Here is a 15,196-nt window from a genome sequence, read left to right on the forward strand (position 1 = left end):
GTATATAGCAGAATGTATATATTATATATAACACACATATACTGTATACACATTAACACATACATACACATATATACAGACTAACACATATACAGTGTACCCACACTAACACATATACTGTATATATATATATATATATTTATTAGAACCCCCCCCAGAAAATCCTGCATTTGCCCCTGCTCTTGTTCAATAATTTTCTTTTTCTTTGGAATCGGCGCATGTGACTTCATGATGCCACACCGCTGGAAAGGAGAGGACAGAGGAGCCGCAGTGCGTGAGGAGCAGCACCAGCTAGACCTGGAGGAGAAGAAGCCAAAAGAAAGGAGCATTCTTCAAGGCGATAATGTAAGTCATGTCCAGGGCCCCACAATTTCTGATGGCAGCCCTGCACAAGGTATCCATATATTTAAGATTTGTGTGCAAATATATTTTTTGTCCTTTTATTTCAAACTGAAGTATAGTATATCTGAAGCAGCTGATGAGGATCTTCCAGGCTTATCAAATATTTTACGGAATGTGGACAGAAACCTGTCAATGTCAGAGAGAATCAGATCTGCCTTTTCCTAGAGTGGTGGAGGCCACACCAAGGCCTGCCCAGACAGCAGGGAAATAAAATGGGCCGTCTTGGTGCTGGAGGTAGGGAAGTTGATAAGTTGCAGATCTAAGTGAATGTAGCATTGGGTTAAACAGCTCTGACAACTTTTGGGATCCCTGTCATATCTCTCAGTTGTCGGAAGTTGAAGTTTAGATGATGGAGAAAGAGTCTCAGGTCTGGAGAGGTCAGCAGGAATTGGAACTTGGGTCTGAGGAATGCAGTGCCCTCAGTTGACCTGACATGTCCTGTAATCTGCTTTGATTTGCTTCTTCTCTATTCATATGTTCATTTAGAGCTTGCTCAGCGTTTTTTAGCCGGTTCCCCTGCCCAATCTATGGAGCCAAAATAAAAAAAATCACAATCTGAGGTTGTTGTGGATCTGTCTCGGGGCCCTTAGGCCTAACCGAAGTGTAAGGGAAGTAAAAGGTCTTTATGGGAATTACACTCATGGGGCGAATAACCAGTCAGGTTCACCTGGAGATCATGGAGGTATCCAAATACCCAGGAGTATGATCAGGATATGTAACTGAAACCTGAGAGCTGTGAGGCAAGCATTGGTCATGATGAACTCAATCAAATGAGCTAACCTAAGTGCACAAGATTGGAACCTACTAGTCTTTGCACAGGGACACAAAAGTATACAGTTCTGAATCTGTACTCGCACCTGGAACTTGGGACTGCCCAGAGGGAATGGACTCAAACTCACCACCAGTAGCACTGTACAATCTGGAAATCCCTTCTGGCTGACACCCCGGAACTGGATTCTGGGGTCGGGACTCAGGAACTGAAAGTCAGAGAGTGGAGAACTCAGGACCTGCCGACTGAACCAGTTGAACAAGCCTGGCATCCATGAACTGGCAACAGCCCTGGAACCAAAACCAGGTGAGATGCAGAACCAGCCCCAGCTGCCTAAATCTAGAACTGAAATCTCAGCCACTGATCAACCAAGAAGATCAGGAATCGTCATAGCAGCAGATGACAGAAGCACTGTAGGAAATCTCAGAGAAGATGGAAAGTATAGGAGTCTGCAGGTCAGCTGGAGTACCAGGGTGATGGCAACAGCAGACGGAGACTGACAGCAAGGTATGGAATCACAGAAAACACAGGAACAGAATTGATGTCAGCTTGGAGTCAGGAATGAATCTCAGAAGAAAACACTTATTATGGCACTGGATGAGTGCAGGGGGAAGGTGTATATAGGGTGTAGTCAGTGTTCATAGATGGAAGAATCAGATGGGTGTGGCTGCTATTCACTGAGTCACCTGATGGGATCCAAAATGGCTGCACCCATGCTGTCAGCTGTTTGTTTACATGTAATGCTGTGATGATAAGAAGCAGGGAGCACAGTGTTGTAGCACTGCCAGACACGGTAAGTAGGGCTAAGAGGACTTAAACCTACAGTGGGAATAAGTATGGTTGCCAAAATGTAGTGATCCAATTGCAATGTTGCAAACCATTTGGTCCTGGCAAAGCGATAAAGAACTTGATCTACAAGTCCTGCATATGTAGCGGAATCTCTTAGTTTCATCTCCTCCTTCAGCTTCTCTAGCTGGTGTTCCAGTAGTTTAATTAAGGGTATGACCTGACTGACAGTGTCTGAACTCACCTCACAGTTTACAATTTCAAATGGATTCAGTAGCTTGCATATAACCAAGAGTATTCTCCAGTGTGCTGCAATAAAGTGGTGACTTGTCCCCCTTTCCCTATCTCATGGCTTGATATTTACCTCATGAAGGCTTGTTTCTGTTTCTCCAGGTACTGAAGCATATAGAGGGCAGAATTCCACCTGGTTACAACCTCTTGCTTCAGTTGGTGGCATGGCAAATGGAAATTTTACAGGCCACATCCAGCACCTCCTGCTTATCCTGTATTGTTTATTGTGTTTATTGTGTGAGCAAAACATGGTACATGTTGAAATTCACCCAGTTGTAATGCTCATACAATGTTAATAATACAATTGTATGCCTCCAAGGTGGCCTCTAAACAAAGGCTAGCATAGGTTGTCCTTTTTAGAAATGACCCAATTCCACTTAACACATATAAAGCATAAAGTGATAGGTTTCTCCTGGCATTAATGTATATCCAAAAGTCATTCAATGCAATCAGTCATGATGAAAAGCAGTATTTTTCCACAATTAGATCATTAAAACAAACAAAGATATCACCAATTCTGGCACCAATGAGTGTCACAAATAAAGTCTTTCGAAATGATATGTCCTTATTATTATCCTTTATATAAATGGTGCCACAAAAGTTCCACAGCGCCTTACAAAGTACATAGAAAACAATCACTTAAAGTACAAAACATTGCAGTACAAGGACATAGATTAACATTGCTGCATCAGTGGTTATAATACTCAAATAAGTAGCAGGTAAACAGAAACCAGGGATTAGGTGTAATGGAATAAATTGTAGTATAAGTAAGAGGGGAAAGAGGGCCCTTACATTCTAAAGGGGAGGGGAAAACCTACAGTGGTGACATGGGTGGGGGAAACAGTGAGAATGGGGCATGGAGCAGTGGGTTAGGATAAGAGCTGGATGGCTCTGGAGGGGTTGAGTATGAAATCATGTTCAAATCCTGACCCTGGAAGCCCGACACATCATAATCCCGACGCCAGCTGGTAAGTATATTTAACACTCCCCTCTCCCCCTAACCCTCCCTTGGGAGTGCCTAACCCTAAGATTCGGGGGGTGGTGCCTACCCCCCTGTCCCCACACCCTAAACCTAACCCTCCCAGGGGGGTGCCTAACCCTAAACTCCCCCCGGTGGTGCCTAACCCTAACACCCCCTTCCCCCCTTCCCCTAGCCTAAACTTAACCCTCCCAGGGGGGTGCCTAGCCCTAAGTCCCCTCAGGGGTGCCTAAACCTAACCCTCCCTCCCCGCGCAGCTAATACATTGCAACGCCTGTCTAACCTACATTTGGTATGCCAGCCATCAGGATTTCGGCATGGGGCTAATGATAGCTGTCGGTGTTTAGGCGCCTATCTTTAGTCCCATGCTGGGCTTTCAGTGTTGGGATTCTGCAGTCGGCATTTCAACCGCTGGCATCCTGACTACATCCCCTCTAGAGGGCTGCAAGCAAAAATTAGCAAATTAGGGCTTGAAGTGGGCCATGAGAGGTGCGAGATGCTTTGCAGTTGTCGGCGTTTTAGCATCATGGCAACGGCAACTTGCACTCTTTGTGACTAATTGAATTGACCCCATAGAGTTCTTTTTGTGCACTGATTTACCTGTTTTAGAGGTGACACATCTAGACTCAGAGCAAGAAGGTGGTACATGCGAGGTTTCAAGAAGATGCCTGTGTTTGGCCCTGACTTTCACAATAGGCATTCTAGTGAATGAAACAGAAGTAGCAGGACCACAATTCCCAGAGAACGGCTGGTCTGAGCTTGAGCCTTTCCATGCCAATGTGTTTGGTGAATAGCATGTTGACAATTTTACATCTTACAGCAGTAACTTTACCCTTCATAGTTAGCGGTGATGTTTTCTTAAAGATTGTCAAACATTGTTTAGATTTAATGTGCGGTGTAATGTGAATAACGGACACTAATGTGCGGTGTAATGTGAATACCGGACACTACTGTGCAGTGTAATGTGAATAACGGACACTAATGTGCGTTGTCATGTTAATGACAGACACTAATGTGCGGTGTAATGTGAATAACGGACACCAATGTGCGGTGTAATGTGAATACCGGACACTACTGTGTGTTGTAATGTGAATAACGGACACTGCTGTGCGGTGTAATGTGAATAACGGACACTAATGTGCAGTGTAATGTGAATAACGGATACTAATCTGCGGTGTAATGTGAATACCAGACACTACTGTGCAGTGGAATGTGAATGACGGACACTGCTGTGCGATATAATGTGAATAACGGACACTAATGTGCGGTGTAATGTGAATACTGGACACTACTGTGCGGTGTAATGTGAATGACGGACACTACTGTGCGGTGTAATGTGAATGACGGACACTGCTGTGCGGTGTAATGTGAATAACAGACACTAATGTGCGGTGTAATGTGAATACCGGATACTAGTGTGCGGTGTAATGTGAATAACAGACACTAATGTGCAGTGTAATGTGAATGACGGACACTACTGTGCGGTGTAATGTGAATAACAGACACTAATGTGCAGTGTAATGTGAATGACGGACACTACTGTGCGGTGTAATGTGAATAACAGACACTAATGTGCAGTGTAATGTGAATGATGGACACTACTGTGCGGTGTAATGTGAATAACAGACACTAATGTGCAGTGTAATGTGAATGACGTACACTACTGTGCGGTGTAATGTGAATAACGGACACTAATCTTAAAGATTGTCAAACATTGTTTAGATTTAAAGTGCCTTTCTTACACATTCTTACCCATTGACCAGGGCCGTAACTAGGGTGGGGCGGCCGGGGCCGCCGCACAGAGCGGAACAGCACTGAGGGCAAAACCGTCTGCCCACTGCAATGTTCCAAGTGCCTCTGTACAAAGCCAGTGCTGGCTCAGTGTCTAACACTGGCTGCGCTGGCTGAGGGAAAGAGATCAGGGCCACATGGAGAATGGTGCGGCTGGTGCCTCACTCACCACACTCAGCATTTGCCGCACCCGCCCCCTGGCCGGAGCTGCTCCTCCCAGCTCTAGCTGCTGCTGTTTCCCTCCCATGACAGGGCAAGTCCGGTGATTGTGACTGGTCCTGGCCTGTGCCTGCACTGCTGCATTGACTACCGGGGACGGAATCACACGATTCAGCCGGAACAATAAAGTTTTTTTCTGCATAGCGCGCTTGACGTCATGATGTCAGCGCGATGAAGAAGAACAGAGAGACACTGATTGTGAGGAGCCTGCTGTCACTGCCCCAGCAATGAGGAGGACTTTGGAGGAGCAAGTAGAAGATCCATCATCCAGGTAAGTGAGGAAGGGGAGGGGAGGGTGGAAGGTGTTTAAGGCTGCAGCAAGACACGGGGAGGGTTGATGCTATTGGGAGACACAGGGGTTGAGCTGGGGGCTATAGACAGACAGAGTGGCAGAATTGAGGTTGCTGCAGAGACACAGCATGAGCTGAGGGTTAGGTCTAGAAGGAGATGCTTCACAGGACCTTTGACATCACAACCATGTGACCCGCGACCAAATGATGAGGGTCAAAGTTTAGAATAGGGGGCCATGCTTTGGGCATGCTGGCTCGCTTTGCTTGCCACAGGCTTATATTCCCCCTTTATGCCCACGTATATAGTAACACTGGTAGCGGTCCAGCCCTCCCATAGTGGTCACGTGGTTGTGATGTCAGAGGTCCTTTCTTCAACTTGGATTTAACAACAACCATAAGCTGAGGCTATAGAGAGACACAGGCGTCAGGACTGAGTCTATAGATAGGTACAGGGGTTGAGCTGTGGGCTATAGACATGGGATACAGGTATGACCTATGCTGCTGCCTCATGGAGGTCCTGACAAGAGGGGGAGGGCCCCTTGTCTTAAGTGCCCCTGGCCTCCTGAGGGCTTAGTCTGCCCCTGCCCCCGCCACAAGTAGAGTTGTCACAGCCAGCATGCAGTGCTGGGCTGGCTGTGAGGAAGAGGTATACAGGTAGGTGGAGCAGGGCGTGGGTGAAAGGGGGGTTTTGGCATTGTGTCCTGTAGGGGGGCAGGTGAGGTGGGAGCACTTTGAAGGGTTCAGTATGAGCGGGAGCAGTGTGGTGATGTGATTCGGCTATGTGAGGAGGGCAGTGATCTATGAGTGGGGGCTGTGAGAGCAGGGAATTGAACTCTGAGTGGGGGCTGTGTGAATAGGGCAGTAAGCTGGGAGGGAGGCGCAGCATGGGCTGTGATTGAGGGCAGTGATAGCTATAAGTGGGACCAGTGTGTCAGCTGTGATTTGAGGCACTGATAGCTAAAGGGGGGGGCAGTGAGAGCGGGGGCATTGGGATATGTGACAAGGAACAATGTGGGTTGTGATTAGCGGCAGTGATAGCTATAAGTGCGACCTGTGAGCAGTGAGACTGGGGGCAGTGTGGACTGTGATTGGGGGCAGTGATAGCTATAAGTGGGGGTTGTGAGAGTGGGGCAGTGTGAAAGGGAGCAGTGTGGGCTGTGATTGGAGGCAATAATAGCTATAAATGGGGGCAGTAAGAGTGGGGGCTGTGTTTGCATAGTATATCATGTGTGTGGCGTAATGTGTATAAGGAACTCTATGTGGCATAATGTGTATAAGGGGCACTACTGTGTGGCATAACATGTATAAGGGGTGCTACTGTGAGGTGTAACATGTATACTATAAAGGGGTTTGGGGTTCTACTTTGTGACGTAATGTGAATAACAGACACTACTGTGCGGTGTAATGTGAATAACGGACACTAATGTGCGGTGTAATGTAAATACCGGACACTACTGTGCAGTGTAATGTGAATAATGGACACTAATGTGCAGTGTAATGGGAATAACGGACACTATTGTGTGGTGTAATGTGAATGACGGACACTAATGTGAGGTGTAATGCGAATGACGGACACTAATGTGCGGTGTAATGTGAATAACAGACACTACTGTGTGGTGTAATGTGAATAACGGACACTAATGTGCGGTGTAATGTGAATAACGGACACTAATGTGCGGTGTAATGTGAATGATGGACACTACTGTGCGGTGTAATGTGAATAACGGACACTAATGTGCGGTGTAATGTGAATATCGGACACTAATGTGCGGTGTAATGTGAATACCGGACACTACTGTGCGGTGTAATGTGAATAATGGACACTAATGTGCAGTGTAATGTGAATAACGGACACTATTGTGCGGTGTAATGTGAATGACGGACACTAATGTGCGGTGTAATGTCAATAACAGACACTACTGTGCGGTGTAATGTGAATAACGGACACTAATGTGCGGTGTAATGTGAATGATGGACACTACTGTGCGGTGTAATTTGAATAACAGACACTAATATGCGGTGTAATGTGAATACCAGACACTACTGTGCGGTGTAATGTGAATAATGGACACTAATGTGCGGTATAATGTGAATAACGGACACTATTGTGCGTAGTAATGTGAATGACGGACACTACTGTGAGCTGTAATACGAATGACGGACACTAATGTGCGGTGTAATGTTAATGACAGACACTAATGTGCGGTGTAATGTGAATAACGGACACTAATGTGCGGTGTAATGTGAATGACGGACACTACTGTGCGGTGTAATTTGAATAACAGACACTAATGAGCGGTGTAATGTGAATAGCGGACACTAATGTGCGGTGTAATGTGAATAACAGACACTAATGTGCGGTGTAATGTGAACTGGTACTTTTGTGTGGCCACATGACATCCCGGTGAGGCCACGCCTCCATTTATTTTTGGCGCATGCCTTCGCGGCGCACAATCCCTGTTCAAAATAGGGGGTGCACCAAGGCTCTTTCTGGCTCAGGGCACCAAAATGCCTAGCTACGGCTCTGCCCTTGACCGTCTTTAAAAGTAGATATTGAAGAAGTACTATGACTGCCAGCACTTGTGCTGGGTTCTATAGACTGATTCATAATTGATTTACACCAGGACAGGGGGAATGCTACTGTTCTTGAACTTGTAATTGCCACTATACCAAATGAATGTACGAGGGTGTTTCCATGACATGACGTTATACCGTACATCTTGACAAGTTGGCGATGAATTTCATGTTGATGTGCCCTTTAGATGCAGGAATCTGATCACACTATGCACCTCAATGTTTGATCTTGCTTCCGCCAGCCCAGCCATCTTACAATTTATGATGATACAGTAAGACTGATATGAGGCACAGTCTAATGGCTATGAGGGGAAGCATTGATCTACCTCCCCCGGCCTGGCAGGAAACTAGAATGAAATAGAGAACATTACACACGTGATAAATCTTGTTACCTTACTTTTTTAACCACCTTATACAATGAGTTAGGGAAATAAAGAACCATGCAGTTTTATTGAAAGACTTGTGATTTTTTTTTAATTCAAGAACAAAACAATTTTTTTAAACTTTTATTGTTTTGGGATACAGCTGATGGGGACACAACCCCAAGTAAGTCCAATAATATACACTGCCTCTCAAAAACATCTAAATTGAATTATAAAAGACTTGAGATAATTTTTTCAAAACCACAAAAAAAAAAATTTTTTACACTCATTATTTTACTGTGTAGCTGGCAGGACCACAACACCCAGTAAATACAGTTATATAGTATGTTGCCTCTCAAGATCAGAATCATGCATGTGGTATTTCAGCAATACTGTACCTTCTACTATCACAATGGCATATGAAAATGCATATAAAGGGCCTGATTCAGATTTAGGGACGTATTCAATTAGTAGCGAAAAGCCGATTTTTGCTAAAAAGTTTTGCAGGTGACATCATTTTGCCGGTGGAAACTTATCCCCGTATTCAATTGTTGCAAAAACACAATGCAATGTACCCTGCAGAAATGTTTCACCTATGAATAGCTGGCAGAAAAAAGTGCAGAATTGCGGTTTTGGGGTGCAAAAGTGGGGAAACCACTCTGCACCCTTAGGACAGGTCCCCAAAAGGTAAACTGCTTCAAAAAAATCCCAAAAAAGAATTAAAGAACATCCCAAAAAATGACTTTGAAAAAGGGGCCAAAAAGTTCAAAATTTGGGTACAAACTTAAAAACTGAAATAGATATGGGGGGGTATGCAAGTTTGGGGGGGGGTTGATTACAGGTGCTTGCTGAAGGTGCGTTTTTAACGCTTTTTAAGACCTCACTTTAGCAAATTTTTAACCATGCTTGCACCCATTTTCATGTACTCAAAATATTCTGGGGTGCTACTGCAATATGCTATTCTTCACCACTTGTGCAAAGACGCAAAATAGCACCAATTGAGAGCATTTAAGCACCCCAAATACCTCCAGCAGGGCTATTCGGGGGTACCCATAGTGATCACCCATATCAGTGCATCTTTTGGGGGGTGTCAGGCTGATTTCCCCATATCTCAGTCAATATTATCCACACAAAGCTACCCAGTTATGACATTTGCAGCAGGTGCTGGAGATAAGGCTTCTACATGTCCTTATTTATAAGTATGGATGTCTGATATCACATGTTTATATGCATTGTAATTTTACTTGTTATTAAATGTACATTGTTTAAGATCGAGTTTATATTTATGTAGAAGTGCAGAATCCATATGTATTGTGATTTCCCCATATCTGCCAGCACTTTTCGACTGTTTTAGTTTCGCCATGATGCATTTTCGCGTCCTTTGGAATTGAATATGGAGATAAGCGGGGACGCGCGCAAAACTTTTTTGCATGTGAAACCAGTGATGTTGGCGAAAAGTCCGGCATGCAAAAAGTACAGGACTTTTCACTTCTAATTGAATACAGCCCTAAGAAGCTAATAATAATAATAATAATAATAATAATAATAATAATAATAAGCAAAAGAGGAGTAATTTGCTCCTGGAATATTTGCAATACAAGGGGTGCAAATGCATTTACATTTTTTGCATGACAGGATATTACTGGCTGCTTTTACAGATAGTGTATAAAATACAGACAGCTTTGTTTTTACACTAAAATGTAGAATTAAGCGAGGAGAAACACCACTTAACAACTTTAAATCTCTCTGCATTTAAGTCTACCCTTCTTCCTACCTCCCAACTGTCCCACATTTAGCCGGACAGTCCCGTTTTCCTGGGACTGTCCCGTCCTCAGGCCGCAGTGTCCCGCGGTGGGGTGGAAGTTGGGGGAAGCATACACCGCTGCTCTGTTATGCACAGCAGCAGGTATGGAGAGCGAGAATAGATGCTGTGCGCATGTATTCACTGCATGGGGGGAAGACCAGGGGCAGTCGGAGATGCTGGGCATGCCCCATTAGTGATGTAAATGGGGGCGTGTCCTTAAACCACGCCCCCTTTACAATCAGGCAACGCCCCCTTTTTTGGGCGCTCGCAGGTCTCGACTCCTAGACTGTAAATGTTGGGAGGCATGCTAATTGCAGTGCAACATGATTTTGCCAAGGTTTAAATTATTTTTTTTTATTTGCTCCTGATGTACTTGTTTCTTATCTTTGTAACCTAAACAATATTAAAAAAAAAATTATATATATATATATATTTTTTTTTAAACCAGCTACTGTTGTGCTCTCCATTCATATTTAAGTCTCAGTGGGAAAAAATCTAGCATGCAGAAGTTTTCTGTATAAAGCCTGTGTTTAGTAAGCACTTTCTTCTCCAGATGAATGGCCTTATTATGCCCTCCACTCTTTTGAAGATAGGTTGCCACCACCAGGCTGGCTTTGAGGTGGTATAGCAGTAACCCAGCAGCACAACACAGCCCATGGGAAAGCTGCTCTCAGGCTGCTGTGAGATAGTAGCCAGCAGAGGGAAGCTGTACTTTGCTTGCAGCAGGCTATTCCTTCTTAGAGGAAACACTGCAGCCTTCTGGACTGCGTCTGCCTCTCCAGGGAGAGGCTGACTGCTGTTCCACCCACAGGCTGGAAGGAGGGGGTCTGAATGAAAGACAAGACAAGCCCTAAACACCATGTCACACCGTCAGGGAGACAGCAGCAACTAGACTGGAAGGTTTTTTTTTTCTTTCTTTCTTAATTCCTTCCTTTCTTTTTCTTTTTTTCCCCACCTATCAGGGGGAGGAGAGAGAGAGAGACAGAAAGAGAGAGAGAGACTGGGAGTAAGGAAGAGAGCAGCAGCAAGCCGGCTTTGCAGGAACCTGAGTTACAGCACACACAGCCCTCCTGCTTGCCATCACGGGACTATACACACCACTGGCTGGATTACACTATAAACAAGCTCATTTCATAAATAAGGAGACAATTTAAAATAAAAGGGGAGGAAGACTGACTGGAAGCATTCTTTGCCTGTTGTTTTTCTTTTACTATAGATCTATATTTTTAAGGATAGATGTTTTCCTTATTGCTTTGGAATTAAAGATTGCTGAAACAAATAAATAAATACAAGGGTAACGAACTCCTGGGAGAAGCTCACTGCTGCTGCTGCCAGGGATAGTGGTCTCTGGTTGGGAAGAAGGGCCCGGGGGCTTTACACCCTGTCAACGAGTTTTCTGCATCAGATATAAGGATTCCAGCTACATGGGCAAACGCTTGGAACAGCAACCAATGTACCCTCAGTACACGTACTACTACCCTCATTATCTCCAAACCAAGGTATGAGCCAGCACCTTTCCTCCAGCGGTGCCTGTGTGATGTGGTTACACACTCAGGGGGTGATGGATAGGTGACTGACACACACAACATCAGGAAGGTCATGCAATGTGGATTTGTCACCCCACCTCCCAAACCCTCTGATTCTTTTTATTATTATTTTTTTTTTATTGCTATATTATACCTATGTCTTCATTTAATCCTTTGTTGTCTGTCCCAGAGATTATATCGGTCTTCTATATTAGTGTACAGCTCGGTTCTCTATATTCTCTTGACATAGGATGCAGATTGGCTTGGACAGTAAAATGTATACTCTTGGATGTGAGTAGAGTCTCAGTGGTACTTTAGTGAGATCTGTACAATCTGGGCACCAGAAAGCACGATCCAGCTGCAGGGGAATTCTGTGCTGATCAACTTTAAATGGGCAATGCACACAGCTAAAAGAGCCAAGACAATCTGATCAGTGTTGTGCTGCAAGTTTGGGATATTGTAACTGTTTGTAACAGAACATATATACATATTATATATATATATATATATATATATATGGGAAGGATGCAGCACTTGCACTGCATCTCAATAAATAAATAGAAAGAAAAGCCATTTAGTAAATAGGGCTGATCAGTAGGTAGTGCACTGCTCACACGTCAGAGGTCAAGGCTAGACAATGACCTGATGGGTCATCTATATACATTGGATAGGCGTCAGACAACACAGACCTCAGGTTTCTGTCTACAGCTCTATAAAACTGCTTAGTCAGGTGTTCTATTTTACATACTGTATTGTCCTAAACATTGTCTATTGTAGGAAGAAGTTTACCGGCTAGTCTCACTCACAGAGGTGTCTCCTGTTCTGTTGTTTGCAATGTCAAGGTCAATTTCATTAGTATTTGTGAGTTTTAAGACCACCACAGTGCAGCAGATACATTTCTTTGTCTTGGTTTCTTCATTCATTCACTGTTACTAGTAGAAATGACCAATAGATTATTTTATGCAGGATGTGTGTGAAAAGCATGTTGTATGCAGTAAGGATTTTACACACAAACATAATATATATATAATACATTTTGCAAAAAAAAAAACCACAGACTCTAAAAGCTCCATTTAAAGATGTGTAGTCAATGTTGAATTAAAATGTAAAAGATGTTTTGTGATAGCATTTGAAAAATACCACAAGTCGCTACAGACATGCAGCATCTGGATCTTGTTACTTTAATATGCTTTCAGCTCCTAGGGCATTTGGTTTCAGTCATCAGAAAGCTATAGGGTAAGCTTAAATTCTGTATGGGAGAAGCTGAAGTAAGTGCATGTCAGCTCTGTCCTCTGCTGGATAAACAGCTAGCACACGCTTTTATATGCTGACATGCTCCAATGAGCAACAATTACTCAGCGACGTACACCCAGACACAATACCCATTAATTAATTATTGTCGTAGCTTTCCAGTTGGATCTCCAGATGTTTTGTGCCACACACGCCACAAATTGAAAAAATGTGTTGTTTTTCTGACCATTGGAAGTTAGCCGTGTAAGCTGAGAACTGAAGTTTACAAACTGGGCAAAGTTCGCCTAAAGTGTACCTATCGCCCGCAGTTAGCAGAGGCAGCCATTTTGTGGCCTGGACCTCAACCAATATTCTGCTGATTAGTTCACTTGCAACTGGTGATATCATTGAGGCTTGAGGTGTATGAGCCTCATGCTTAAGGGTTGCCACCAATTCTTAATGAACTTATAGACAGCAGCTCATGATTATTGGTTCAGCACAAAAAATGGCTGCACCTGTGGTGTGTAAGCGATACGTATGCTTTAAGAAATAATTATTGTCGGTTAAAAAAAAAGCTATATTTTTGCATGAATACTCTTATTTATTCAGCAGTAGACCTGAAAGATGGCCCAACATTTCACTGAACGGGATGAGGCGGTGACCGGCATAATAATAATGCTTGATTTTTCAAATGATTCTGTACTTTACTAATGTGAATTATTAATGATAACCATTAAGGTCTGTGTAATATTATATTCCATTCTCGTTTCCATGGTGAGCTGTTAATTGATATAACTTGTACAGAATATACAGAATTATGGCAATATCATGTAACCCTAATATAAACTCCCTTTGTAGAAGATGTTCTCGCTGTTTATATTAAGCCAAGGGAAAGCGCCCATTATCAGTGTAATGGATACTGTTCAGAACTGGGTCTGAATGAATGAAATAAATAATTGTTGCTTGAGGAATTAAATTTGCACATTGTAAAACTGCTTTAGGAAATATTTCAAGAATGCTTCAGTGTGTCCTTTATGTTCTATGAGTGACATCATTTTCATTGTAAATCTTTCCTCTTAGCATTAAGAAATGAGCACCTTCATCTCTCATACCGTATTTCTAGCCAGATCTACATACTGCTTATCTAAAAATTTTATTTCATGAGCCGCTAACAATATATTATTATTATTTATTTATTTTTTGGTTGTAATGCCTGATTTTTCTGCTTTAATTTGTGTTGTCTTTGTCATTTGAGTATTTGAATGTCCATCATATACTTAATATCTTTAATAATAGTCAACACAGTCAGGGAGATATTATGTCCTGCAATTGTTATGTATGTGAAATAATAAATTCATTAATACATAACTATAATAATAATGTTTAAACAAGAAAAGCAGAGATGAACACTTTAATATGAATATTGATCTTCTCATACGGTTTGTGGAAATTCATATATTATTCTCTCTTGCTAATGAAGATAGATACAGTATGAGCCCCAGAGAATTGTGACCAAATAATAAAAAGGAAAGAAATTAGGTTCATTAATTGTCAATGACCTGAATGAAGCAGTGCTAGGTTATCACATCTAATGACATACAAGTGAGTCTTATATATCATGTTCTTTTCCATACAGTATCATGAGATATTCTTTATATCAGAAGAACATGACATACTATATTCTGACCTGACAAAGTGCACTTTTAATTACCCATATTAACTGGTAACTGGAAAATGTATCTAAGACACAATCATGGGGAATCTCCGTTCTACTTCAGATCTGAGGCTGAAGAGAAGCAGATCTGTTATAGGATCTGTCCTTTTTTCCCTCCCATATTTTGTCCTCTGCAAGTCTGCACCGATTTGTAATCCCAGCTCTGGCTGTGCGTCCCCACTCATGCTGACTGAGTGCAGATTTTCCAGACCCATCCCTGCTTAGTAGCTTTACTGCATTTTCCACGTTTGACCATCTGGACATACAGAAGGCCTTGTCGAAAGAATTCCAGTATGCAGAAGAAGCTGGTATAGCTTCTCTAGCTGGTGGTGTCCTCTGGTGTGAGGTAATAGGTGTAAGGAGTAATTCATCAACCACATACTGGTTTCAATCCACAATTCTAACCATCTGCAGCCTGGGCATGTGCCAGTGACATGCTGATCTCATGATAATTTTCTG

General features: G+C 43.1%; 1 protein-coding gene across 5 annotated transcripts in view; it reads left to right on the forward strand.

Moving 5' to 3' along the window:
• Window positions 1-276: 276 nt before the first annotated feature.
• The window catches only part of RBMS3 (RNA binding motif single stranded interacting protein 3), a 670,995-nt gene continuing 656,075 nt past the window's right edge, over window positions 277-15,196 (forward strand). For 4 of the 5 annotated variants that reach the window (XM_088462762.1, XM_088462759.1, XM_088462763.1 and 1 more), the window contains exon 1: window positions 11,124-11,766. In XM_088462762.1, the coding sequence (XP_088318888.1) occupies window positions 11,692-11,766 (75 nt within the window). In that variant the 5' untranslated portion in view covers window positions 11,124-11,691. Of the gene's footprint in view, window positions 346-11,123; window positions 11,767-15,196 lie in introns of those variants that run through there. The other variant, XM_088462760.1, reaches the window with a different exon arrangement.

Source organism: Taudactylus pleione, unplaced genomic scaffold (assembly GCF_031769625.1).
Source record: "Taudactylus pleione unplaced genomic scaffold, aTauple2 ptg000053l, whole genome shotgun sequence".
NCBI lineage: Eukaryota > Metazoa > Chordata > Amphibia > Anura > Myobatrachidae > Taudactylus > Taudactylus pleione.